Source organism: Rhinatrema bivittatum, chromosome 6 (assembly GCF_901001135.1).
Source record: "Rhinatrema bivittatum chromosome 6, aRhiBiv1.1, whole genome shotgun sequence".
NCBI lineage: Eukaryota > Metazoa > Chordata > Amphibia > Gymnophiona > Rhinatrematidae > Rhinatrema > Rhinatrema bivittatum.
The window spans coordinates 185,447,157-185,474,634 of NC_042620.1; the positions used below are offsets into that span (position 1 = coordinate 185,447,157).

Consider the following 27,478-nt stretch of genomic DNA (forward strand, 5'->3'; position numbering starts at 1 on the left):
GTTATTTCAGCCATACTTATAATGAAAGCAGAAGAAACACAATGAGATCTTGGATGGACATCAACAGTGCGGAGAACAATATCCAAGGCTGCAATCTGTGGGATGTTCGTATACAAAGACTTAATATCCAAAGATACAAGAAAAACGGGCTTAGAGTCCAATCTAACCATATCTAAAATATTAAGCAACATAAGATTGACTTTTAGATACCTCATCTTTCAAAAAAAACAAACATACGACCACGAATTGTGACAAAAGCTCTAAAACTGAGTCAATAGACACTACAACAAGGCGACCTGGAGGTTTCTATATAGATTTATGAATCTTCAGCAGAGTGTACATTACCAGAATGACAGGATCACATGGTTTAAGAAACTTCATCTCTTGATCTGTTAAAAAGCCCCGAGTAGCTGCTAGATCTAGCTCTGTATTAATCAAATCAATCAGACATGAGGTGGGATCCAATTCCAAACATTCGTAATACATAATATCACTTAATTGAGATCTAATTTCCTCCCGATATTGTCCACGATTTTGAATCACCACCACTCCTCCTTTATCAGCAGGTTTTATAACCAAATCAGGATGCATACACAGTTGTTTAAGATCCATCATCTCATCATGGTTCAAATTATGATCTATTTTCCGTTTGAAAGATTCAGTCTTAGGAGGTTATTTTCACATGCGAGAGCATGCAAATTAGATTGGGGGTGGAGGCTTCGCTGCTGGCGATAATGTTACTAACATTATTGTCGGCAGTAACGCACCAAATAGCACCACCTTTCAGGGTGGCATTATTCGGTGTGAAAGCCGGTAGCTGGCGCACCGCGGCCGCGAAATCGCACTGCAGTGGTGCGAAGGCTGCGGGCTCTCTCAGGCCCGCCCCCCGTTTTCGCAGGATTCATCATTCTGTGAAGAATGAATCCAGGCCTTAGGCACATCATGCAGAATAAGATCCATAAACGTTTTTGTGTGTGCATTTAAAGGTCCTGGGGGTATCCACTTAGATTTTCTTTGTACCACAGAGATGTCACATATAGAGTATTACTCTAAAAAAATAAAAAAATAAGCACACCTGCAAAAGTCTAAAAAAATGAAATACATCTATTCTACACTGAAAAGAGTTATGAAAATAGGTAGGAATAAAAGACAACCCTTTATCAATAACCGTTCTTGATTGGCAGTAATATTAATCCCCGAGTTGTTAATTACTGAGGTACCTGTCAGAACTGAGATCGGGTTAACGGTTTTGAGTACACAGGAGCTTGTTACACAGACAATCTCTGCTCCATTAGTTCCCCATTGTTTGGAATACAACCATAGTTTTGAGGACTTTAAATGGGGGATATTGGAACATATTCCAGTAGATTTTAGGAAGATCAACCATGATACTCGGCTTAACTTCAGGGAACAATTCTGTATTTATTTTTTTAATACGGTTACCCTTCGAGGGCTTAATGCTGAGGAAGAATGGTACTCATTAATATAGTATCTAGTATAAAAAGAGCTGTTAGGGAACTGAGCTTGGTTACTTCTGGTTGCTCGGTTTTCCATTGAAGACAGACATTTGGTCCTCCATTGCAGGGAGACGCTATGATGGGGTAGGGTAACAACTCCCACTGTTTAAATAAATTTTGATAACGTATTGTTTGTTTTCATGAAGCAGTAATGAATAGTTTTGAGTTGTCTTTGCATTATAAGCACTTTTATATTTTTGCACATTTTTGTATGATGTAATGGAGAAATTACTTACCTGATAATTTCGTTTTCCTTAGTGTAGACAGATGACTCAGGACCAATGGATAGAGTGTAATCCTGATAGCAGATGGAGACGGATCAGATTTCAATCTGACGTCAGCCCTAGTACATATACCCCTGCAGGAAGTGCAGCTCTTCAGTATTCTCCTCGAAAAGCATTGTGGATATATGTATGACTGAATAATTTGAATAACTTGTTTACTTTATAACTTGGTTAACTTGATTAATTTGAACTGGTTGAATTGGCTATAGCTGGAGACCACCAGTGCCCTCAACCGAGAAAGGTCGACACCTGGTAGGATGGGTGTCCTAGATGAAGGAAAGCATGGCTTACCCTTGAATCACTCGCTCCCGGGGATGTCCCCCGAGAATTCCATGAGTAACGGCAACCGTGGGTGGGATGCCGAGTCCATCTGTCTACACTAAGGAAAACGAAATTATCAGGTAAGTAATTTCTCCATTTCCTAGTGTGTAGCAGATGGACTCAGGACCAATGGGATGTATAAAAGCTACTCCCGAACTGGGTGGGAGGCTGCCCGTGACCCACTTAGTACTGCCCTTGCAAATGCTGTGTCCTCCTGAGCCTGAACATCCAGGCGGTAAAACCTGGAGACGGTGGAGGACCATGTCACCGCCCTGCAGATCTCGGCGGGTGACAGCATCTTGGTTTCTGCCCAGGACACTGCCTGGGCTCTAGTAGAATGAGCCTTGACTTGTAAAGGTGGTGGCTTGCCTGCTTCTACATAGGCCGTCTTGATGACTTCTTTGATCCAGCGGGCTATGGGTGCTCGCGAGGCTGCTTCCCCCTGCTTCTTCCCCTGTGAAGGACGAATAGATGGTCCATCTTTCGTACGGATTCCGACCTTTCCAGGGATCGAACTAGGAGTCTGCCGACGTTGAGATGGCGTAGACTTTGAGCCTCTTCCAAATTCTTATGCTCATCTGGCAATGGTAGCGAGATGGTTTGGTTGAGATGGAAGTGAGACACCACTTTGGGGAGGAACAACGGAACTGTGCGAAACTGGATGGTTCCCGGGGTGAGTCTGAGGAACAGCTCTCGGCAGGACAGTGCTTGAAGCTTGGATTTAAGATGGGCTGAACAGACTGCCAGCAGGAAGGCTGTCTTCAATGTTAATAGTCGGAGAGACAGGCCGCGGAGAGGTCTGAAGGAGGTTCCTGCTAGGAAATCTAGGACCAGGTTGAGATTCCAAAGAGGCACCGGCCACTTTAGAGGTGGTCGGATGTGCTTGACTCCTTTCAGGAAGCGGGAGACATCCGGGTGAGAGGCTATGCTGCTGCTCTCGTTCTTGGTTCCATAGCATGACAATGCAGCCACCTGTACCTTGATGGAGTTGAGGGACAATCCCTTCTGTAGGCCATTCTGCAGGAATTCCAAGATTTCAGGAATTTTGACTGAGCGTGGTATGATGTCATGGTCCTCGCACCAGGCTTCGAATACTCTCCAAATCTTTATGTATGTTAGGAATGTGGAGAACTTACGTGGTCGGAGTGTCAATTACTGCCCCCAAGTATCCACTCCTCCTTAGGCGAGTCTTCTCAATGGCCAGACCGTAAGAGAGAATAGAGTTGGATCCTCGTGGAGGATCGGTCCCTGTTGGAACAGGTCTCTGTGTGGAAGTAGCGGCAGGGGGTTCCCTGTCAGCAATCTTCATATGTCTGCATACCACGGTCTTCTTGGCCAGTCCAGAGCAACTAGAAGTACTGGTCCCCTGTGGTATTCTATCTTGTTGATGATAGCGTCCAATAGGGGCCACGGCGGGAAGGTGATTAACAGTGTCTCCTGTGGCCAGGCCTGTACCAGGGTATCAATTCCCTGGGACTGGGGTTCCCACCTGTGGCTGAAGAATCTGGGTACTTGGGCGTTAGACCGGTTTGCCAGAAGGTCCATGGTTGGTGTTCCCCAATGGTTTACTATCAATTGGAATGCTGTGGTCGACAGCTTCCATTCTCCTGGATCTAGACTTTCTCTGCTGAGGTAGTCCGCCGCGACGTTGTCTTTCTCGGCAATGTGGACGGTCGAGATCTCTTGAAGATTCACTTCCGCCCATGACATTAAGAGGTCTATTTCCAGAGACACCTGTTGGCTTCTGGTTCCTCCTGACTGTTGATGTAGGCCATTGTTGTGGCGTTGTCCGACATTACTCTGACCGCTTTGTCTCAGAGTCTGTAACCGAACCTTAGGCAGGCTAGTCTGACTGCCTGGGCTTCTAGTCGATCGATGTTCCATCCCGACTCTTGTTCCTTCCATTGCCCTTGGGCGGTTAGCTCCTGGCAGTGTGCTCCCCATCCTCGTAGGCTGGCATCCGTGGTGAGTAGAGTCAAGGTTGGTGAGGATAGTCTCGTTCCCTGGCTCAGATGGGCTTCTTGTAGCTACCATTGTAGTTGGGCCCGGACTCTGTCCGGGAGCTGAAGACGTACAGTGTAGTTCTGGGACAGTGGATTCCAACGTGATAGTAGTGAGCGTTGTAGGGGTCTCATGTGAGCTCATGCCCATGGGACTAATTCCAGTGTGGATGCCATGAGGCCGAGAACTTGTAGGTAATCCCATGCTGTGGGGCGAAGTTCGCTCAACAGGGTTCGTAACTGGGACATCAGTTTTGATCTCCTTGTCGGTGTTAGGATGACCTTGTCTTGTTTGGTGTCGAACCGGACTCCCAAGTATTCTAGAGATTGGGAGGGCTGCAGGCAGCTCTTGTTTGTGTTGACGACCCACCAGAGGCTCTCCAGTAGAGCTTTGACTCTGCTGGTTAAGAACATAAGAACATGCCATACTGGGTCAGACCAAGGGTCCATCAAGCCCAGCATCCTGTTTCCAACAGTGGCCAATCCAGGCAATAAGAACCTGGCAAGTACCCAAAAACTAAGTCTATTCCATGTTACCATTGCTAGTAATAGCAGTGGCTATTTTCTAAGTCAACTTAATTAATAGCAGGTAATGGACTTCTCCTCCAAGAACTTATCCAACCCTTTTTTAAACACAACTATACTAACTGCACTAACCACATCCTCTGGCAACAAATTCCAGAGTTTAATTGTGCGTTGAGTAAAAAAGAACTTTCTCCGATTAGTTTTAAATGTGCCACATGCTAACTTCATGGAGTGCCCCCTAGTCTTTCTATTACCTGAAAGAGTAAATAACCGATTCACATCTACCCGTTCTAGATCTATCATATCCCCCCCTCAGCCATCTCTTCTCCAAGCTGAAAAGTCCTAACCTCTTTAGTCTTTCCTCATAGGGGAGTTGTTCCATTCTCCTTATCATTTTGGTAGCCCTTCTCTGTACCTTCTCCATCGCAATTATATCTTTTTTGAGATTCGGTGACCAGAATTGTACACAGTATTCAAGGTGCGGTCTCACCATGGAGCGATACAGAGGCATTATGACATTTTCCGTTTTATTCACCATTCCCTTTCTAATAATTCCCAACATTCTGTTTGCTTTTTTGACTGCCGCAGCACACTGAACCGATGATTTCAATGTGTTATCCACTATGATGCCTAGATCTCTTTCTTGGGTTGTAGCACGTAATATGGAACCCAACATTGTGTAACTATAGCATGGGTTATTTTTCCCTATATGCATCACCTTGCACTTATCCACATTAAATTTCATCTGCCATTTTGATGCCCAATTTTCCAGTCTCACAAGGTCTTCCTGCAATTTATCACAATCTGCTTGTGATTTAACCACCTGGTGGCTTTCCTCTGGGGATTTCGCTCTGATCAGCCAATCGTCTAGATAAGGGGCACGCAGATTCCTTCCTTCCTCAGTGTTGCTGCCACCACCACTATGATCTTGGTGAATGTCTGGGGTGCAGTGGCCAACCCGAAAGGTAGTGCCCGGAACTGGTAGCGACGGCCCAGGATTGAGAAGCTTAGAAAACGCTGATGCTCTTGATGAATCGGAATGTGTAGGTAGGCTTCCGACAGATCCAGGGAGGTAAGAAACTCTCCCAGTTGTATCGTCCTGTTTACTGAGCGTAGGGTTTCCATGCGGAAGCGAGGAATCTTCAGGTGACGTTTAACCGCCTTGAGGTCCAGGATAGGTTCTTTCTTGGGGACGATAAAATAGATGGAATAATGTCCAGTATTTATTTGTTGTGGAGGCACCAGTGTTATAGCCTCTAAGGCTAGTAATCTGGTCATTGTAGCTTCCACTGCCATTCTCTTGGAAGGGTCGTGGCAGGGAGATTCCACAAACTTGTCCAGAGGGAGGTGGTGTAAATCCAGGTAATTATCCCTCTCAAATGATGGATAGGACCCACTTGTCCAAAGTTATCGCGACCCATCTGAAGTAGAATAGGGCAAGTCTGCCCCCTATGGCTTCTTCCTTTGGATGGGTCAGCTGATTTTCATTGTGGGGTGCAGCTGGGGCCTGGGCTGGCTCCCTTTTTATTGTGCTTGTTCCGAAAGGACTGGCTCCGGCCTGCGGGGCAGGCTGCTTGATATGAGCTTCTATATGGGTTGAAGCGCTGTGATCCTCTGCCCCTGGAGATCCGGGGGAAGGATTGCTGGTTTCTCTTATTCCTGTCCTCCGGTAGCTGCGGTAGTGGGACTCGCCCCATTTGTTGGATAGCTTCTCTAGTTCGCTTCCGAACAGGAGTGTTCCCTTGAAAGGCATCCTTGTGAGTCTCATTTTGGAGGTTGCGTCAGCTGACCAGTTTTCGAGCCAGATTTGTCTTCTGGCTGCCACGGCAGATGAGACTCCTCTAGCTGCTGTGTGTACCAGATCCGAAGTAGCGTCCGCGAGGAATGATACAGCTGGTTCCAGGGCCTCCCCTGGAGTGTTGTTCCTGGTCTGTGCTAAGCATGCACGTGTCACCACAGCACAGCAGGCCACAATCTGTAAAGACATAGCGGAGACGTCAAAGGACGGTTTGAGGATAGATTCCAGACGTCTGTCTTGAGCATCCTTGAGTGCTGCTCCTCCCTCCACCGGGATAGTAGTGCGCTTTGAGACCGTGCAGACCATGGCATCCACTTTCGGGCATGCCACGAGATCTTTGGCGGCTGGGTCCAGAGGGTAAATGGCTGCCAGTGCCCTGCCCCCTTTAAATGTAGTTTCTGGGGCATCCCATTCCAGGTCAATTAGTTGCTGGACGGCTTGTAATAGTGGGAAATAGTGGGAACCCTCTAATAGTGGGTTCATCTTAGGTTCCCCCGAGGCACTTGTGCCCGGGATGGCAAGTTCTTTTAAGCTGTGTGTGACCAGGTTTGGAAGCTTGTCCTTTGTTTGATGGGGTTCTGTCCCCGGAGGGAGTTCCTCTTCCTCCAGGGGTTCTGACTCCTCATCTGAGATGTCAGTGTCCCCGAAGGTGGGGCTTCTGGGTGGTGGGATCACTTCCCTGGGCACAGAGGGTCCCGGCATGTTGAGGTCCTCTGGTGGAGCCTGTGGCTGCATTATGGGAGGCCCCGGTTGCATGTGGACGAAGGTATGCAGACCTTTGAAGAATTCCACCCAGGAGATAGAAGCTGGGTCTAGACTAAGGGGCGCCGTGTCCCTGGGGAGCCCCGTTTGAGAGGGGGGGTCCTGCTGTGTAATGCTAGGTCCGGAGTACTGCTTGAGAGACTGGGGTCCGGTACCGGCTGGGGAGGGCCATGAGTTGGGTCCCCTAGGGCCTCTTCGCACTGTATACACAGGGCCGTGGCCTCCTTGTGCTGTGCAGCTCTAATGTGGCATGCTGGGCAAAGGCCCTGAGCTTTGAGTTTATTTTCAGGTGGTGCCATGGCTTGTGCGCGTACAATACAGTTGTGTGCTCCGGTGTGCATCGAAGTGAGCACGTGGGTTTGGGGCGCGCGTGTAGGGAGATGTGCACGCTGTTGTGCGCACAGGTCAAAATTATGTGTCCGGCACAGTAAGCGCATGGCTATGCGCTTCGCTTGAACGCCCAGTACTTGTGCGTGCGACGTTGTGCGCACAAGGTATTTGTGCGCACGGCTCGCCTCTGTGCACAAGGATCGAAACGGCAAACAGGGCAGCGAACAGAGCCAAAATGGTGACGGCGACCACGCAGACAATATGGCGACCACCTCGGAGGGTCTCCACATGGGAGGACCCTCGGATCTGACCGGGGTCTAGCCCTGCTAGGGCCAATCAACCCGGTGGCACTGGTCCCATCTGGTGACCTGTGCGTCTCCTCGAGCTTCGGAGACCAGAGACTTTTAAATAGACTTCTACCTTACCTTGTCTCGGCGCTTCCCGGTTTCGTTCCAGGCGGTCTCCGGCCTCGGGGCGAGAGGGAAAATAACTTCATCGTTGCGCTCGAGGTTGCACCCACTGCCTCTCAGCCTCACCCGATGTCGGGGGCTAGGTCCCCGCCGAGGGTTGGCCGCCGGACCGAGGCTTACCTCTGAGGGATCGCGGAAATCACCTCGGGAATCTCAATTGGGGAAGGACCCAACGGGTGTCAACGCAGGAGAGCGGGGCTCGTCTGTAGAGGTAAGATTTCTTCTTAATTTGTTTTCTTTGGTAAAAATTACTCTAACGTTGTGCTAGCGTGTATAGAGTCCCTAACTGCTATGGAGACGGAAAATACTGAAGAGCTGCACTTCCTGCAGGGGTATATGTACTAGGGCTGACGTCAGATTGAAATCTGATCCATTTCCAACTGCTATCAGGAGTACACTATACCCACTGGTCCCGAGTCCATCTGCTACATGCTAGGAAATTTACGGTTTGTTTTTTTATCTTTGCTACAGCAAAAATTTGAGACATGACTGCCTGAAAATTGTTGGCAGCGTCTATGCTATAAGAAGATCCCCCTGACGCAGTATCATGAAACATGGACCCATATCAGTGAACTTTCATTTGGACCGACATAAGTTTTATATGCAAAAATTTTAAAAATCAAAAAGTATATATTTGTGGCTGATGATTAAATAAAAGGCCATGAAGGTGGATTTTTAGCCAAAAGTGCCTATTATGATGGCCATTTGGAGCATTTGATTTTGTACTAAGTTTCATGCAAGCGATCCCATCTAGGCTACTTCTGATAGGAAATGGGTTCTAGCATTTTCTGATGTAGAGAGGAAGGCCTCTCTACATCACAGCTGACTGTGCTGGGAGCTGGAGGCTTTTCGATGAAGCAGGGGCATCAGGTGCATCAATGATGCAGATGCAATGAGTGTGTTGATATCGGAGATATGCCAATGGCACATATGCATCGATAATGCCGACGTCCCAATGATGCAGAAGCATCGAGAGCACCAAATGTGCAGAAGCACCTGAGGCAGACATGTCATATACGAAAAGGTGCAGACACAGAGTCTGTACTAATGGTACAGATGCATCAATGCCTTGCAATGCACCATGCATCGATGCTGCAGATGCACTGATGATGTAGAAATGTTAAGTGCACCAGTGGTGTAGATGCACCAAGTGCCAATGGTGTAGACGCATTGATGGTGCAGATACATTGGTGATGCATATGCACTGATAATGAAGAAGCATCAAGTGCATCAATGGTGCAAATGCACCAATAATGCAGAAGTATCAAGTGCACCGATAAAGGATATACCAAAGCATTGAGTCTGAAGTGTCAAGCACATTGATGATGCTGCTGCATCAAAGCACTAGTACTAAAGCATTGTGCAATTGCTGAGAGACCAATCGTGTTGACTGTGCTTTCTGCACTGACAGCACCAGATGTTCATGGGTTGCTTTTCAAGTCAATGATGCCAGATGCTCCTGTGTTGATGGAACTGAATGCTTCTGTGTCCTCAGTACTTGTGTTAATGGCACCAGAGACACCTATGTGATCAGCACCGAACGATCCTTTGTCCAGGTGTTTACGCGGATTGCACCAGATGCTCCTGCATCAATGGTGGCAAACAATCCTGTTTGAAGGCACCGGTTAGCAGTATTTCTTCTGTGCTTAACCCTGAGATTACTGCAGATTGGAATTTGGTGCAATAGGGAGGGAGAGCCTTATGTGAGCAACTCCTGCTCAACTCAATGTATGGAAGGAGAATGTCTGTCAGATATGGATTCAAGACCTGGGAAAAAGAAAAGCGCAGTTGCTTACCTGTAAAACAGATGTTCTCCTAGGACAGAAGGATGTTAGTCCTCACACATGGGTGACATCAACAGATGGAGCCTTGCATGGAAAACGTCTGTCAAAAGTTTCTAGAAACTTTGGCTGGCACACTGGGCATGCCCAGCATGCCACCATCCCTGCATACATGCGGGGTCTCTCTCCAGTATTGTATGTAGATATGAGAAAATAAAAGAATAAACCAACCAGGAGAACCCAACTCTGCAGGGTGGCGGGTGGGTTTTGTGAGGACTAACATACTGCTGTCCTAGGAGAACACCTGTTACAGGTAAGCAACTGCGCTTTCTCCTAGGACAAGTAAGATGGTAGTCCTTACACGAGTGAATCCCTAGCTACAGGCTGGACCCAAACCAGCGGGACCAACAGACACCAAACCAGGTGCCAACGGGCACAACAACAGAGGTGCTGTTGGTAACAACGGGGACAGCCTGAACTAAAAACAGGAGCCCACGGTTGGAAGAGTTGGGTTCACAGCTGAAAGAGGTTTCTCAGGACAGATTGGCCAAATCTGCTATCTCGCCAGCCATCCCTGTCCAAACAATAGTGCGCAGTGAAAGTGTGGAGACAACTCCATGTCACAGCCCTGCAGATCTCTTCCATCGGACCTGCACACAGGTGGGCCAGAGACACCGCCATGGCCTGTACAGAGTGAGCCATGGCATGGCCCTCCAGCTGCAGTCCTGCCTAGTCATAGAAAGAGATACAGTCTGCTAGCCAGGTGGAAAGAGTCTGCTTAGTATCAGCCCTATCCAGTCAAACCAGACAAACAGCTGGGTGGACAGCCTGTGGCCTGCCGTATGGTCCAGGTTGAACGCCAAGGCGCTCTTACAATCAGCGTGTGCAGCACCTCTCTCTCAGGCTGACATGAAGCCAGGGGAAGAAGATAGGTAGGACTACAGATTGGTTCAGATGGAAATCTGTGACCATCTTTGGAAGGAAATTAGGGTGCAGGCGCAGAACCACCTTGTCGTTGAAGAACCTCGTGTAGGGTGGATAAGTCACCAAGGCATACAATTCAATGACCTTGCGCTATCCAAGGGAAGTCTTGCCTAACAAATCTGCTTCATTTTTTTGAAGGAGTTAATAAACATGTGGATAAAGGTGAACCGGTAGATGTAGTGTATTTGGATTTTCAGAAGGCGTTTGACAAAGTTCCTCTTGAGAGGCTTCTAAGAAAACTAAAAAGTCATGGGATAGGAGGTGATGTCCTTTCAAGGATTACAAACTGGTTAAAAGACAAGAAACAGAGTAGGATTAAATGGTCAATTTTCTCAGAGAAAAGGGTAAATAGTGGAGTGCCTCATGGATCTGTACTTGGAACGTTGCTTTTCAATATATTTATAAATGATCTGGAAAGGAATACGAGTAAGTTTATCAAATTTGCGGATGAGCCAAAATTATTCAGAGTAGTTAAATCACAAGCGGATTGTGATAAATTGCAGGAGGACCTTGTGAGACAAGATTGGGCATCCAAATGGAAGATGAAAATTAATGTGGACAAATGCAAGGTGTGCATATAGGGAAAATAACCCTTGCTGTAGTTACACAATGTAGGTTCCATATTAGGAACAACCACCCAGGAAAAAGATTTAGGCATCATAGTGGATAATACTTTGAAATCGTCGGCTTAGTGTGCTGCAGTAGTCAAACAAGCAAACAGAATGTTAGGAATTATTAGGAAGGGGAATGGTTAATAAAACAGAAAATGTCATGTCTCTGTATCGCTCCATGGTGAGATCGCACCTTGAATACTGTGTACAAATCTGGTTGCCGCATCTCAAAAGATATAGTTGTGATGGAGAAGGTACAGAGAAGGGCGACCAAAATGATAAAGGGGTTGGAACAGCTCCGGTATGAGGAAAGGCTGAAGAGGTTAGGGCTGTTCAGCTTGGAGAAGAGACGGCTAAGGGGGGATATGATAGAGGTCTTTAAAATCATGACAGGTCTTGAACGAGTAGATGTGAATCAGTTATTTACACTTTTGGATAATAGAAGGACTAGGGGGCATTCCATGAAGTTAGCAAGTAGCACATTTAAGACTAATCGGAGAACATTCTTTTTCACTCAATGCACAATTAAGTTCTGGAACGTGTTGCCAGAAGATGTGTTTAGTGCAGTTAGTGTAGCTGGGTTCAAAAAACGTTTGGATACGTTTTTGGAGAAGTCCATTAACTGCTATTAATCAAGCTGACTTAGGGAATAGCCACTGCTATTAATTGCATCAGTAGCATGGGATCTTCTTGGTGTTTGGGTACTTGTCAGGTTCTTGTGGCCTGATTTGGCCTCTGTTGGAAACAGGATGCTGGGCTTAATGGACCCTTGGTCTGACCTAGCATGGCAATTTCTTATGTTCTTATGATGTGACCGCTATCAAGAAGATGACCTTCCACGTCAAATGCTTGAGAGCACACGAACGCAGTGGCTCAAATGGCGGCTTTATCTGTTGGGCCAGCACCACGAACAGGTCCCAAGAAACCACTGGGGCCTGAAGAGGAGGCCGCAGCTGAAGCATCCCATGCACGAACTGCCCCATGATAGGCTGCACCGAGATGGTCGAACCGTCCACCTTCTGGTGGTAAGCTCCTATGGCACTTAGGTGGCACCCGAATGGAGTTGGTTTAAGTCCCGCTTCTGAGAGGTGCAGCAGATAGTCCAGGAGTTGATGGACAGGGCAAGAGAAAGGATCGAGGCGCTTCTGCTCACACCAGATGGCGAACCTCTTCCATTTTAAGGCATAATACTTCCTGGTGGACGGTTTTCTTGAAGCCACCAGGACCTGGGCTACATCCTCTGAATAGTCCAGGGGCTGCAGGATCAACCTTTCAACATCCATGCCATGAAAGACAGAGCATGGAGGTTGGGATGGTGCAGCCTGCCATGATCATCGGAGAGGAGGTCCAGGGCCATCCCCAAACGGATTGGGTTCCATCTGGACAGTTCCCGCAGAAGTGAGAACTAGACCTGCCTTGGCCAATGAGGGGCAACAAGGATCATGGACCCCTGGTTCTGGCGAAGCTTCAGGAGAGGTGTCGTCACTAATGGAAGATGCAGAGAGGCATACAGGAGGCCCGTTCCCAATAGACCATAAAGGCGCCCATTGGTGGCTCACCATCCAACCTGGACAGAGAGCAGTACCGGGGAACCTTTGCTTGGCTGGGGGAGGTGAACAGATCCAGGTCCAGAGTCCCCAAGACGGAAGCTCCAGTCCGCTACCTTCTGTTTCAGGGACCACTCGTGGGGCCGAAAGGTGCGATTCAGCCGGCCCACCAGTGTATTCTCTGCACCCGCCAAGTATACAGCCTGGAGAAACATCCCCTGCGCCAGCACCCAGTTCCAGAATACCGCTTACTGACAAAGGAGGAAGGATCTGGTTCCCCCCTGCTTGTTGATATACCACATGGCCACCTGGTTGTCCGTTCGAATGAGGATGACCTTGTTGGCCAAGTGATCCTAGAAGGCTCATAGGGCGTACCGGCTTGCCCTCAGGTCCAAGAGGTTTATCTGAAACTGCACCTCCTGCGCGGTCCAGAAGCCCTGAGTGGGGAGGCCATCGACGTAGGGTCCCCCACCCCAAGTAGGATGCATCCGTAGTAAGCACAACCCTTGGGGCAAGGGTGCTCAGAAGGGAACACCCCGCTCCAGGTTGAGGGGAGATGACCACCAAATCAGGAAGGCCAGGAGTGAGGGAGACACCTGGATGCAGACCTGAAGTCCCTGGGTGGCCTGTCGCCACTGGGAGTGCAGGGTCCACTGGGCTTGGCGCATACATAGATGGGCAAAGGGAGTGACATGCACGGTCATGGCCATGTGTCCTAGACATTGCAACATACGCCGCACTGAAACTAGCCGGCTCTGCTGAATCTCCCCTGCCAGAGCATGCGCCCTGTCACGCGGCAGGAAGGCCTTTGCCTGTGTCGCATCCAACTCGGCCCTGATGAAAGCCTGCCACAATGATGGGTGGAGGTTTGACTCCAGGTAGTTGATTTAAAAACCCCAGGTGCTCCAGGCCCTGAATGGTACTGTGAAGCGGCTGCAGTGCCCAGGCTTGTGTGCCACTCTGGACCAGTCAGTCGTCCAGATATGGAAACACCTGGACCTCTAGCTGGCACAGGTAAGCCCGCACACGGCTAGGCATTTTGTGAAAACTCAAAGTGTAGAGGTAAGGCCGAACAGAAGCACTACTGAAAATGCTGGTGCCCAACCACTAAGTGAAGGTATCTCCTGTGACTGGGGAGGATCGTGATGTGGGCATTTGCGTCATTTAGGTCGAGGGAGCAGAGCCAGCCCCCTGGTTCAACAGAGGAATTATGGTGCCCAAGGATACCATCTTGAACTTTTCCTTTTTTAGGAATCTGTTCAAGGCCCGCAAATCCAGAATGGGATGGAAGCTTCCTGTTTTCTTTATAATCAGGAAGTAACGGGAGTAAAATCCCTGACCCTGCTGCTCCTGAGGAACAGGTTCCACCGCTCTGGCCATTAGAAGGGCCAAGAGCTCCCCTTGAAATAGTTCTGGTTGTGAGGCTCAGGGGGAAATCTGGTGGAGTCTCCAAGAGATTCAGCTGGTAGTCACGCTGAATGATGGACAGGACCCACTGATTCAACGTCACAGCCGGCCACTGGCCGGCGAAAAAGCGAAGCCGGCCCCTGACCAGCGGGAGAAACGACTGGCATATGTCCCCTCGCTGCCAGTCAAAACCCAGTAGTGGGGTTGATCTGGAGTGGGGGAGCCGGCGGAAAATGTAGAGATTACTTACCTGATAATCTCCTTTTCCTTAGTGTATGCAGATGGACTCAAAACAAGTGGGTATAGTGTGCTCGTGCTAGCAGTTGGCGACGGATCTGACGTCAGCACGGGTACATATACCCCCACAGGAAGTGCAGCAATTCAGTAATCTTCCTTGCAAAAGCTTTATGGATATATGTATGACTGACCGATTAAATGAACAGGATTACCCTGACCAATTGATAGTAGCTGGAGACAGCCAGTGTTCTCAACCGGAAGGCGTCGACACCCGGCAGGGTGGATGCCCTATATAAGAAAAACATGGCTTACCGTGAGTCAGCGAATCCCCATGTATACCGGCAGCCGGGCGGGATGCTGAGTCCATCTGCATACACTAAGGAAAAGGAGATTATCAGATAAGTAATCTCTACATTTCCTAGCGTGTAGCAGATGGACTCAAAACAAGTGGGATGTACAAAAGCTACTCCTGGACTGGGCGGGAGGCTGCCCGAGGTCCATTCAGGATAGCCCTTGCGAATGCTGTGTCCTCCATGGCCTGGACATCCAGACGGTAGAATCTGGAGAAGGTATGGAGGGAGGACCACGTCGCCGCTTTACAGATCTCTGCAGGCGACAGCATCCTGGTTTCTGCCCAAGAGGCCGCTTGCGCTCTGGTAGAGTGAGCCTTGACCCGTAGAGGTGGTGGCTTTCCCGCTTCTACGTAGGCCGCCTTGATAACTTCTTTGATCCAGCGGACGATGGTTGCCCGTGAGGCCGCTTCCCCTTGCTTCTTCCCGCTGTGAAGGACGAACAGGTGGTCCGTCTTTCGTACTGCTTCTGACATGTCCAGGTATCTGGACAGCAGTCTGCCGATGTCTAGATGGCGTAGTATTCGACCTTCTTCCGACTTCTTCAAACCTTCCGTGGTTGGCAAGGATATGGTTTGGTTGAGGTGGAAGTGCGAGACTACTTTGGGTCAGAAGAAAGGAACTGTGCGAAGATGGATGGCTTCTGGCGTGATTCGGCGAAACGGATCACGGCAAGACAGTGCTTGTAGCTCTGAGACGCGGCGTGCAGAGCAAACAGCCAGCAGGAACACCATCTTCAAGGTTAACAAACGGAGGGACAGGCCTCGAAGTGGACGGAAGGCGTGTCCTGCTAGAAAGTCCAAAACTAGGTTGAGGTTCCACAGAGGTATGGGCCACTTCAGTGGCGGACGAATGTGTTTGACTCCTTTCAGGAAACGTGAAATGTCTGGGTATGGGGCGATGCTATTGCCGTCACTCCGTGGACCGTAGCAGGAAAGTGCTGCCACTTGGACCTTGATGGAATTGAGGGACAGACCCTTCTGAAGACCATCTTGCAGGAAGTCCAAAATGATAGGAATCTTAGCGGCATGTGGATTGGTGCTATGAGCTTCGCACCAAGCTTCAAATACTCTCCAGATCCTTATATAAGTTAGTGATGTGGAGAACTTGCGTGCTCGGAGGAGTGTATCTATTACTGGCCCAGAGTATCCTCTTTTCTTCAGTCTAGCCCTCTCAAGGGCCAGACCATAAAAGAGAATTGAGCTGGATCCTCGTGGAGGATGGGACGTGGATTCCCTGCCAGTAGTCTTCTCATGGCTGCGTACCAGGGTCTTCTTGGCCAGTCCGGGGCCACTAGAAGAACTAGGCCTCTGTACCGCTGAATCTTGTGTATAATGGCGCCCAGCAGGTGCCATGGAGGAAAGGCATATAGCAGGATCCCCTGAGGCCATGGCTGTACCAGGGCTTCGATCCCCTGGGATAGAGGATCCCGCCTGCGGCTGAAATATCTGGGAACTTGCACGTTGGACCTGTCCGCTAGTAGGTCCATGCCCGGCGTCCCCCACTGATCCACAATCATCTGGAAAACTGTGGGCGACAGCTGCCATTCCCCTGGATTTAGGCTTTCTCTGCTGAGGAAGTCTGCCGTGGTGTTGTCCTTCCCGGCGATGTGGACGGCGGAGATGTCCTGGAGATTCGCTTCTGCCCAAGTCATCAGGGGGGCTATTTCTAGGGATACCTGTTGGCTTCTGGTTCCGCCCTGTTGGTTGATGTATGCCACCGTGGTGGCGTTGTCTGACATCAATCTGACTGCTCTGTTGCGAAGTCTGTGCGCAAATCGCAGGCACGCTAGCCTGACTGCCCGCGCCTCTAGTCGGTTGATGTTCCACTCCGACTCTTCTCTGTTCCACCGCCCTTGGGCGGTGAGTTCTTTGCAATGCGCTCCCCATCCGTTCAGGCTGGCATCTGTAGTGAGCAGGGTCCAGTTTGGGGAGGACATTCTTGACCCCCGGCTCATGTGGCCGGACTGCAACCACCACCGTATCTGATTCCTCACTCTGGCTGGCAGAGGTAGGTGTGGGTGTAGTTCTGTGATCGTGGGCTCCACCGAGATAGGAGGGCGCGTTGTAATGGTCTCATATGAGCCCGCGCCCATGGTATCACCTCCAGAATGGATGCCATAAGGCCGAGGACCTGTAAGTAATCCCAAGCTGTGGGCCGGGTGGCGCTCAGCAGGGCTTGCAGACGATTCCGGAGCTTCGATCTTCTCTTGGAGGTCAGGCTGAACTTGTCTTCCTGGGTGTCGAATCAGACTCCTAGGTATTCCAGCGACTGAGAAGGCTGTAGGGAACTCTGTTCAAGTTTACAACCCATCCTAGGCTTTCCAGAAGAGCTATAACTCTGTTGGTTGCCTGGCGGCTCTCCTCCGGTGACTTCGCCCGGATCAGCCAATTGTCCAGGTAGGGATGGACGAGGATTCCCTCCTTCCTGAGGGATGCTGCCACTACTACTATGACCTTGGTAAAGGTCCACGGCGCGGTGGCTAACCCGAAGGGTAAAGCTCGGAACTGGAAGTGTTGGCCCAGGACCTTGAAGCGTAAATAGCGCTGATGATCCCGATGGATTGGGATATGCAGGTGGGCTTCCAACAGATCTAGGGATGTAAGAAACTCCCCTGGCTATACTGAATTTTTGACAGACCGCAGAGTTTCCATGCGAAAGCTGGGGACCCGTAGGTATCGGTTGACTGACTTGAGGTCCAGGATGGTCCGGAAAGTGCCCTCCTTCTTGGGCACGATGAAATAAATGGAATAATGCCCAGAATTCATCTCCCTTGCAGGTACTGGGATGATAGCTTTTAGGGACAGGAGCCTCCGCAAAGTAACTTCTAGAGCCGTCCTCTTGATGGGCGAACAAGGAGATTCCACAAACCTGTCCGGCGGGAGTCGAAGAAAATCCAGGTAATACCCCTCTCGGATGATGGCGAGGACCCACTGGTCCGAGGTAATCTCGACCCACCTGCGGTAGAAGAGGGATAGCCTGCCCCCTATGGCCGCGACCCCCGGGTGGGTCGGCTGATTGTCATTGTGGGGTACGGCCGGGACCCGAACCCGAGCCGGTTCCCCTCTTGTTGTGCTTAGGCCGAAAGGACTGGGTCCTGGCCTGCGAACGAGGTGCTTGGTAGTGAGTCCTGTAAGGGTTGAAGCGCTGAGAGGTTCTACCTCTGGATGGTCTGGGAAAAGGGCGCTGGTTCCTCCTCGACTGGTCTTCTGGTAGACGGGGTAATGGAGAGGCGCCCCATTTATTGGCCAGTTTCTCAAGGTCACTGCCGAACAGGAGGGATCCCTCGAAGGGCATTCTCGTGAGGCGTGTCTTGGAGGAGGAGTCGGCCGACCAATTACGTAGCCAGAGCTGTCTCCTGGCCGCCACTGAGGATGACACTCCTTTGGCTGCCGCACGGACTAGGTCGGAGGCTGCATCAGTGAGGAACGAGAGAGCTGATTCCATTTCTTCTCCTGGGGTGTTGTTCCTAGCCTGTGATAAACAGGAACGTGTCACCACGGTGCAGCAAGTCGCAATTCGTAGGGACATGGCTGCCACCTCAAAGGCTTGCTTCAGAATAGTGTCCATGCGCCGGTCATGTGTATCCTTGAGGGCCGTCCCCCCCTCCACCGGAATGGTGGTGCGCTTCACAATTGCGCTAACTATGGCGTCTACCTGGGGGCACGCCAGCTTCTCCTTGGTTGCCGGGTCTAAGGGGTACATGCCAGCCAAGGCCCGACCACCTTTGAATGAGGCCTCCGGCGTATTCCATTCCAGATCGATTAACTGCTGCGCTACTTGTAGGAGGGGAAAATGGTGAGACGTTTGGCGCAGGCCCTCTAACAGGGGGTTCATTCTAGGTTCCTCTGGGGCATCATGGCCCGGAAGAGCCAGCTCCGACAGGCATTGAGAGATCAGGCCTGGGAGATCTCCTTTCAAAAAGAAGTGCCTCATGGTCCGATATGGTTCAACCCCCGAGGGAAGTCCTTCCTCCTCGGGGGACTCGTCGTCTACCTCAGGGCAATCTGAATCCCCATAAGTGGGGGTCCCGGGTGGCGCATGGCCGTGCCTAGACCTTGAGGGTCTAGGGGCCGGGTCATCCGGTACGTACGGACCCGCTCGGGGAGCAGCCTGCATTGAGACAAAGGCATGAATCCCCTTGAATAATTCCACCCAGGAGAGCGAAGCAGGATCTGGTCTGATGGGTACCAGGTCCCTCGGGGTCCCCAGCTGCTCACTGCTGCCTGCTAGGTCCGGGGTGTTCCCTGAGGAACTGGCAAGTACGCTGGGCTGTGACCGGTCCTGGCCTGGAACTCCCAGGGCCTCTTCACATTGGGCACATAGGAAGTCTGCTTCCTCGCTCTGTGTGGCTCTGAGGTTGCATGCCGAGCAGAGGCTCATGCCTGATGCTGGAGGGGCCGGCTCTGCTGACACATGGGCTCTCTTACGCTCCATGTGCGCCTAGGAACGGATGCTTATCAGCGGGCACCTAACAACGTGACAAACCAAGCAGAAAATGGCGACCTCTGTGGCGGATTGCCACATAGGCAGACTCTGCGAATCCTCGCTTCCTCGGAGACCAAGTAAAGATGTACGCCTTACCTTGTCTTCGGCGCTTCCCGGTTGCGACCCGGGTGGTCTCCGGCTGCGGGGGGAGAGGGTGAGTACTGTCACCGCCGCGCTCGAGGAAGTGCACCCGCTGCCTCTAGGCCGCGCCCGAACTCGTCTCGCTCGGGGGCCAAGTCCACGCCGGGACCGAGGCTGCCTCTATGCCTCGCCCGAGCCCTTCTCACTCGAGGGCTAGGTCCCTGCCGCGAGCCGGCCACCAGACCGAGGCACTTACCTCCGAGGGACCACCGAAATCACCTCAGGAAACTCAAATGGGGGAGGGACCGACTGGTATCACCGCAGGAGTGCGGGGCTCGGCGTCAGGTAGGTTTCTTCTATGAATTTAGTCGTGTATAATTTGGAAACACGCTCAGCGAGCGTGAGGTAGCTCCAAACTGCTTTGGAAATGGAAATTACTGAATTGCTGCACTTCCTGTGGGGGTATATGTACCCGTACTGACGTCAGATCCGTCTCCAACTGCTAGCACGAGCACACTATACCCACTTGTTTTGAGTCCATCTGCTACACGCTAGGAAATACTTCCTTGGCCTTGTCCGGGATGACCTTTTGGAAGAGGCCGGTGAGGCCGAGATGCCGGAGGACAAGTGCTGAAGAGTCTCAAGGTGGTTGGTCCTTCAGTTGCACGCAGGAACAAAGAACGCGAAAGTCACAAAGAAAACTCACTTTTTCCGAAAAAAAAGCACGAGCTTCACCTCCGCGAGATGACAGCTCTGCAGAAGAGAAAGGACTGGCGAGAAACCCGTATGGACGCAGGGATGGTGGCACGCTGGGCATGCTCAGTGTGGTAGCCAGTTTCTAGAAACTTTGACAGAAGTTTTCCATGCCGGGCTCCATTTGATGATGTCACCCATGTGTGAGCACTACCATCCTGCTTGTCCTAGGAGAAACAGAGTTATTTATTTACTTTTTGTTTTTAACAGCATTAAACATTAGTGTTGAGGGGCTGCCCAAGCAGCAACAAAAAATGTGAAAAAACTGAGGCCCTACGGCCAATATACATAGTTCACGAGAGACAGGGTACACGTCTGTACTGCAGTGTAGACAAAGAGAGATTGAGAAGTTGGTAAGATAATGAGCATGCGGGAATTCCCAAACATGCTCAGTAGCAAAAGGTCTGCTGAGATGGAGAGATGGATCTGTCCAGTGCTCTCTCATTGATGTCACCCATGTGTCATGGTTAATTCAGCCCTGCTTTTTGACAGAGAACGAAGAACTCACACCTTTTCCCCAACCAGGGATAGCTTTCAGCATACAAGTAACAATATTTACTATGGTACAATATCAGTTGTAGCTTTCAGTACCTGGCACTACACAGTCTGAGGCTTATTCATGTCTGCAACCTGCTGTGTTCTTGTTGCTCAAGATAGTGAAGAGGGAGAATATTCTTTGAGCTAATGTGAAACTCCAATTGGATCTAAAGCATTCAGAAAATGCTCCATGTCATTTTACAAATGAATTTTAATGATGTTTGAATTTTTAGGTTCGTCTCTTACCTGTATCAGTTCCCAAACTTGCAGGTGTTTCCTCATCCAACCAAAGCAGCCTGAATTAAAATAAACACTTCCAGTTAGATGTAGTTCTAATATAAATGTAGGACTTTCATGGTAGAGTCGTACTTTCAGAACTTAAAATATATATTGCCTATTCCATCTTCTGATGAAACTAAACAATGGTAAAAATCTTGTTCCTGGTTGATTTCTCCTGAAGAATGAAAATGTTCCTTACTTTGAGTCTGTTGTACACTGGGGCCAGCAAGATCTGGGTGTTTGATGAATGTGAGGCATTGAAACAGGAGGCAGAAAATGACATGCTTGAAAATAGCTCTAAGATAACATTAAAGGGGTTAGCAGGTAGTTTCTTCTCCCAGAAAATGCCGGGTCATTAATGCTATGCAGGCACCAGGGAGAGGAGAAATGTGCAAGCACAAGGGAGGAGCCAGGTAAAAGAATTAAAAAAATAAATAAAATGAAAAAAGTTACCTATTTGAAAAGAGTACTATACATTCAGATGATGATCATTTTCACCTTCAGATAATGGCCACATTTTGTTTTCTTTAGACACCTACTGTGAAGTGGAAAGAAATATCCTCATATTTCTTGTATATGCATCTTTGTGCAGTTACCTACAAGCTTATTGTCTAACAGGTACAAATTTCAGGAAGTAATTATCTGATCAATACTCAGCATTATGAAAAATGTTCTATAGCCATGAGACAAATTTCCTTTAAAAAAAAACAAACCAAAAAAAAACCCTACAGGCCCACTGGCAAGTCTATGCATTGCCATGCAGAGGACTTGGGTTCAATTCCTAGGCCAGGTTTCTGCTCAGGTCAGTTAGGACCAGGACTGTGAAAACAGCATTCATAGCCCCTGGGGTGGGGAGGGGGTCTCGACTGCAACACTTACTGGCCAAACTCAGAATCCACATTAGCCAAGTTCTGGAGGGAGCTATGGTGTTTGGCTCTGGTCAAGGACTGTCACTGTGATGGCTGAGCTGAGATGGGAGGGGATATAAAAATCCCCAGGTATTTCTGAGTGAAGGTTCATGACACTATAGCCCACAGAGGCCAATTCCAATTCAGCTGGTGCTGAGGCCAATGATAAGGGACCTGATGTCCTCAGCCTGGAGGAGATAGATGGTGGTCAGACTCCAGAATCCGTATCCACCGGCAGCACAGACGGTCCCCACCAATGTCGATGGCACGGTGTCCATCAGTGCGACTGCAAGGTCCATCAATGCCAGTGCCGCCGATGCCTCTGTCTACCTCAGCCCAAAGAGCTGTTCCATCTTATCGACCCAAAGTCGACATTCCTTCTGTGTCATTTGTGCACATAAGCGGCAATCTCAGATGTCATGTGATGCCCCCAGGCAGAGGACACATATTCCATGAGGGTTCATAATGGACATGGTCCTCGGGCACCAGGAGCATCAATGAAAACCAGATGTGGCCATAACAGGATGAAATAAAACAGTCGCAAATAAAAATCAATGGCGGTGGGGGTCATTGGCTGGCGGGCACCGAAGCACTGCCACAGCGGGGAAATCAATCGCGAAAGCAAACTTACCAGAAGCATCAAAAATCCTGACTAGCACTATTACGGGGAATTACCAAGAGGGACCCAGCATCAAACATCGCGAAGAAAATCCACAAAAAACCCCCCCAAAAAACCCACAAGAAAAAAGATCTTTTTTCATAAGGCCAAAAAACAACCAAAATGAGCTCACTCATACCGCAATGTTTACAGCTCTGTGGAAAAAGAGACTGGAGAGGGACCCCACATGGACATGTGGTTTAGGGCATGCTGGGCATGCTCAGTGTGCTAAGTCAAAGGTCTAGAAATTATGACATAAGTTTTCCGTGTTGAAGCTACTTCTGATGATGTCAGCCATGTGTGAGGATTACTATCCTGCTTGTCCTCAGAGAATAAAAGGGACGCAAAATCAAAATCTATGGCGAGCACAGAGGCACCGCCATTGACCGCGAAAGGAAACTTACCGATAAATGACAAAAACACTGACTAGGAACACTATTGGGGATGGACAGAGAGGGATCTGGCATCAAATGTTGAAAAAAAAAACTGCAAAAAAAGCAAAGAGAAAAATTTCCAAAAACAGCCAAAAAGGCCAAGATTAGAGCTCATGAACTGCGATGCTGCAGTTCCGCAGAAAAAAAGAGACTGGAGAGGGACCCCTCATGGATGCATGGTATAGGGTATGCTCAGTGTGCCAAGTCAAAGTTTTAGAAACTTTGACATGTTTCTCTTGTTGGGGCTCCATCTGATGATGTCACCCATTTATGAGGACTATCATCCTGCTTATCCTCAGAGACTTTGAAAATTTACTTTAAGAGCATACTGGTTTACAACAAACATATTGTATGGAAAGCAGAGTTGCTTACCTGTAACAGGTATTCTCCCAGGACAGCAGGATGTTAGTCCTCACATATGGGTGACATTATCGGATGGAGCCCTATCACGGAACACTTTTGTCAAAGTTTCTAGAACTTTGACAGGCACACTGAGCACGCCTAGCATGCCACTAACCCTGCATCCAGGGGTCCCCCTTCAGTCTTGTTTGTAGCAAAAAGTACAAGCGAAAAATAAAACAATAAAACGTTAGCGGACCCAACTCCGTAGGGTGGCGGGTGGGGTTCGTGAGGACTACCATCCTGCTGTCCTGGGAGAACACCTGTTACAGGTAAGCAACTCTGTTTTCTCCCAGGACAAGCAGGATGGTAATCCTCACATATGGGTGAATAGCGAGCTACAGGATGCCCGAATAGAATCAATCAAGCAGCACCCAACAATGTGTAATAGGCAAAACAACAGGTGTGCTGTTGGTTATGAGGGCAACCTGAATTTCACAGTGGGTCATAGGTAGGAAGGGTTGGGTCATTAAACTGGAAACAAATTATGTAGTACAGACTGGCCAAAGATGCAGTCCTTCCTGCTAGTCTTGTTGAGGCAGTAATGAGCTGCGAAAGTGAGGAGAGAGCTCCAAGTAGCAGCTCTACAAGTTATCAGCAATAGGTACCGAACAGAGATACGCTACTGACGTTGCTATGGCGCTAACCGAATGTGCTCTCACACGTCCCTGTAGCGGAAGGCCTGCTTGTTGGTAGCAAAAGGAAATACAGTCCACCAGCCAGGTGGACAGGGTCTGCTTGCCCACCGCAACTCCCAGTTTGGTATTCTCAAAAGAGACAAAAAGTTGGGTGGACTTCCTATGGGCTGTAGTGTGGTCCAAATAAAAGGCGAGCACATGTTTACAGTCCAAGGAATGCAGTGCCCACTCACCTGGGTGTGAGTCAGGTTTTGGAAAACAGGTAGGGCGTATTATGGATTGATTTAAGTGGAAATCAGAAACTACCTTTGGCAAAAAATTAGGGTGAGTGCAGAGCACCACATGATCGTGGAGAAATTTTATATAAGGTGGGTTTGTTACCGGTGCCTGTAGCTCACTGACTCTGCGAGCTGATGTTATAGCCACTAGAAAGATCACTTTCCAAGTGAGATGTAGGAGCTCCAGGAGTGTAGGGGCTCGAACAGAGGTCGCACGAGCCATGCTAACACAACATTGAGGTCCCATGCCACAATTAGGGGACGCAGTGGAAGCTTCAGTTGTAGCAAGCCTTTCAGAAAGCGCCCTAAAAGGGGTTGTGCCGAAATTGGGGCATCTCCTATACCTTTATGGTAAGCGGCTATGGCACTTGTAAGTACTCGGATGGAGGAAGGTGCCAAAGGTAGTCCAGGAAGCTTGTTGTGGGGCATGAAAAAGGAGCTATTTCCTTTGTCGTGCACCACAAAGAGAATCTGTTCCACTTTGAACGGTAAGATTTTCTAGTAGAAGGCATCCGTGAAGCTACGAGGACCTGGGACACATCGTTAGAAAGGTTAAGGGATTGCAGAATCAACCTTTCAACATCTATGTTGAAAGGTTGATTCTGAACCTTTCAACCTATGTTGAAAGGTTGAAAGGTCCGTTACAGACAGAGACTGGAGGTTCGGATGACACAACAGTCCGTTGTTCTGCATTATAAGAGTTGGTGCTGTGCCCAGGTGAATTGGTTGCTGGACTGAGAGGTCGCGTAGAACGGGAAACCAAACTTGTCACGGCAGGTAAGGGTCTATGAGGATCATTGTGCCCCGGTCTTATCATAACCTCATGAGAGTCTTGCTGATGAGTGGAATAGGAGGGTATGCATATAGAAGACCTGTGCTCCACGACTGGGTGAAGGCATCCATCGGTGGTGCCTTGCGACTGCGGTGTAGAGAGTAGAAGCAGTCTACTTTGCTGTTGTGAATTGACGCAAAGAGGTCGATGCGCGGGCGACCTCACGTGTGGAAAATTTTGTTTGCTACAGTGGGATCTAGGGCCCATTCATGGGGATGAAAGGTCCAGCTGAGACGGTCTGCCATCACATTATGTATGCCTGCCAGGTAGGTTGCTCTCAGCAGCATGGAATGTGAGAGAGCCCAGGCCCAGATCTGCACTGCTTCCTGGCATAGCAGGTAAGAGCTTGTGCCCCCTTGCTTGTTGAGATACCACATTGCTACCTGATTGTCTGTTTGGATTAGGATTACCTTGTTGGATAGGCAATCCTGAAATGCGAATAGGGCATACCGTATCGCCCAGAGCTCCAGAAAGTTTATCTGGTGGTGCGCTTCCGCCGTGGTCCAGGTTCCCTGGATTTGTAGTTGGTTGACATGGGCTCCCCAACCCCAGGTTGGAGGCATCTGTAGTCAACGTAATATGAGGATCTGGAGGTTGAAAGGATAGTCCTGTCTGGAGATTGGACTCCTGTATCCACCAAGCCAGTGAGTGGCGAAGCTGGCTGGTTACATGGACAATCTGTGACAGATCTTGGTTTGATTGGGACCACTGGGACTTTAAAGTCCATTCTGTTACTTTCATGGTTAGTCGAGCCATTGGGGTAACATGTACTGTAGACGCCATGTGACTCAGCAAGGTTAGTAATTGACGAGTTGAAGTTGACTGATGAGTCTGGACTGCTTTGGCCAATGTTGAGAGTGTGCATGCTCAGTCCCTTGGGAGGAATGCTCTGGCTTGAATGGTATTTAGATCTGCTCCAATGAACAAAAGGGTGTGTGACGAAGTCAGATGAGATTTTGGGTAATTTATGAGAAATCCCAGTGACTGTAGCAGTTGTATGGTAAGTCGGAGGGATTGAAGAACTCCTTCTCTGGATGGACTCCTGAGTAGCCAGTCGTCTAAATATGGGTAGACATGGATACTGTGCTGTCTCAAGTAAGCTGCCACGACTGCCAGACATTTCGTGAATACTCAGGGTGCTGATGCTGGTCGAACGGCAGCACTTTGTATTGGAAATTTCTGTGACCTACTACGAATCTGAGATATTTTTGATGAGGAGGGAATATGGGCATAAGCCTCCTGGAGATCTAGAGAGCAGAGCAAATCCCCTTTTGCAGGAGAGGGAGCATCGAGCCCAAGATAATCAGTCTGAATTTCTCCTTGCGAAGATGTTTGTTTAGGGCATGGAGGTCTAAGATGGGACATATGCCTCCGGACCTTTTTGGAATCAGAAAATATCGAGAGTAGAATCCTCTTTTTTGCTGCATTCGAGGAACTGGTTCCACGACTTTGGGTTGCAGGAGGATAGAGATCTCTGTCTTGAGGAGCGAAGTGTGGTCGGTTAGACACCACGCCGGATGCGGTGGAGAGTCCAAGGGTATCATAAGGAAATTCAGATGGTAACCGTGGGCAACTATAGAAAGGACCCATTGGTCGGTGGTGATTGAATGCCATTTGGTGGCAAAGTGGCACAGGCAGCCTACCATGGGAAAAGTGGCTGGGGGGGGAGGGTTGACTGCTGCTCTCGAGATGGGAGTCAAAAACCCACAGCAAGACCAGTTTGGGGGGCTGGTTGAGCCTTGGGGGGGGTCTGTGGTGGTGATGTTGGCCTCTGTGAGAGGGTCTAGTCGGTCTAGCATGGGATCAGTGGAAGGTAGTACCTACGTGGCTTGTAGGACAGCCTTCTGGTGTCTCGTCTGAAACCTGTTTTGGCTGTGGATGAGAAATCTGAGGGGACAGTGGACAACTGGTGCAAGGTTTCATGGTGGTCTTTGAGTTGCGCCACTGCCTCTTGAATTTTGTCCCCAAATAAACTGTCCCCTGTGCAGGGAAGATCTGCTAACCTATCCTGAACTTCCTGGCGTAAGTCCGAAGCTTTGAGCCAAGCCCAGCGTCTGGCGCTAATGCCGGCCGCTGAAACCCTGGAAGTAGTGTCGAAGACATATGCTGCCCTGACTTCATGTTTTCCAGCTTAAAATCCCTTTTGAAGGATGGTGGATAATCCTTCCTCTGAGAAATCCTGGACTTGCTTCCAGAGATTTCTGGTATATTGTGTCATATATAGCTGGTAGGCTGCTATACAGGCCATCAGCATAGATCCTTGGAAAAC

General features: G+C 49.4%; 1 protein-coding gene across 4 annotated transcripts in view; it reads right to left on the minus strand.

Annotated features, from left to right (window-relative positions):
• Positions 1-27,478, minus strand: part of ICA1L (islet cell autoantigen 1 like) — a 213,832-nt gene that overhangs the window by 69,622 nt on the left and 116,732 nt on the right. For 3 of the 4 annotated variants that reach the window (XM_029606294.1, XM_029606293.1, XM_029606295.1), the window contains one exon: positions 21,030-21,079. In XM_029606294.1, coding sequence (XP_029462154.1) covers positions 21,030-21,079 — 50 coding nt within the window. Of the gene's footprint in view, positions 1-21,029; positions 21,080-21,519; positions 21,601-27,478 lie in introns of those variants that run through there. The other variant, XM_029606296.1, reaches the window with a different exon arrangement.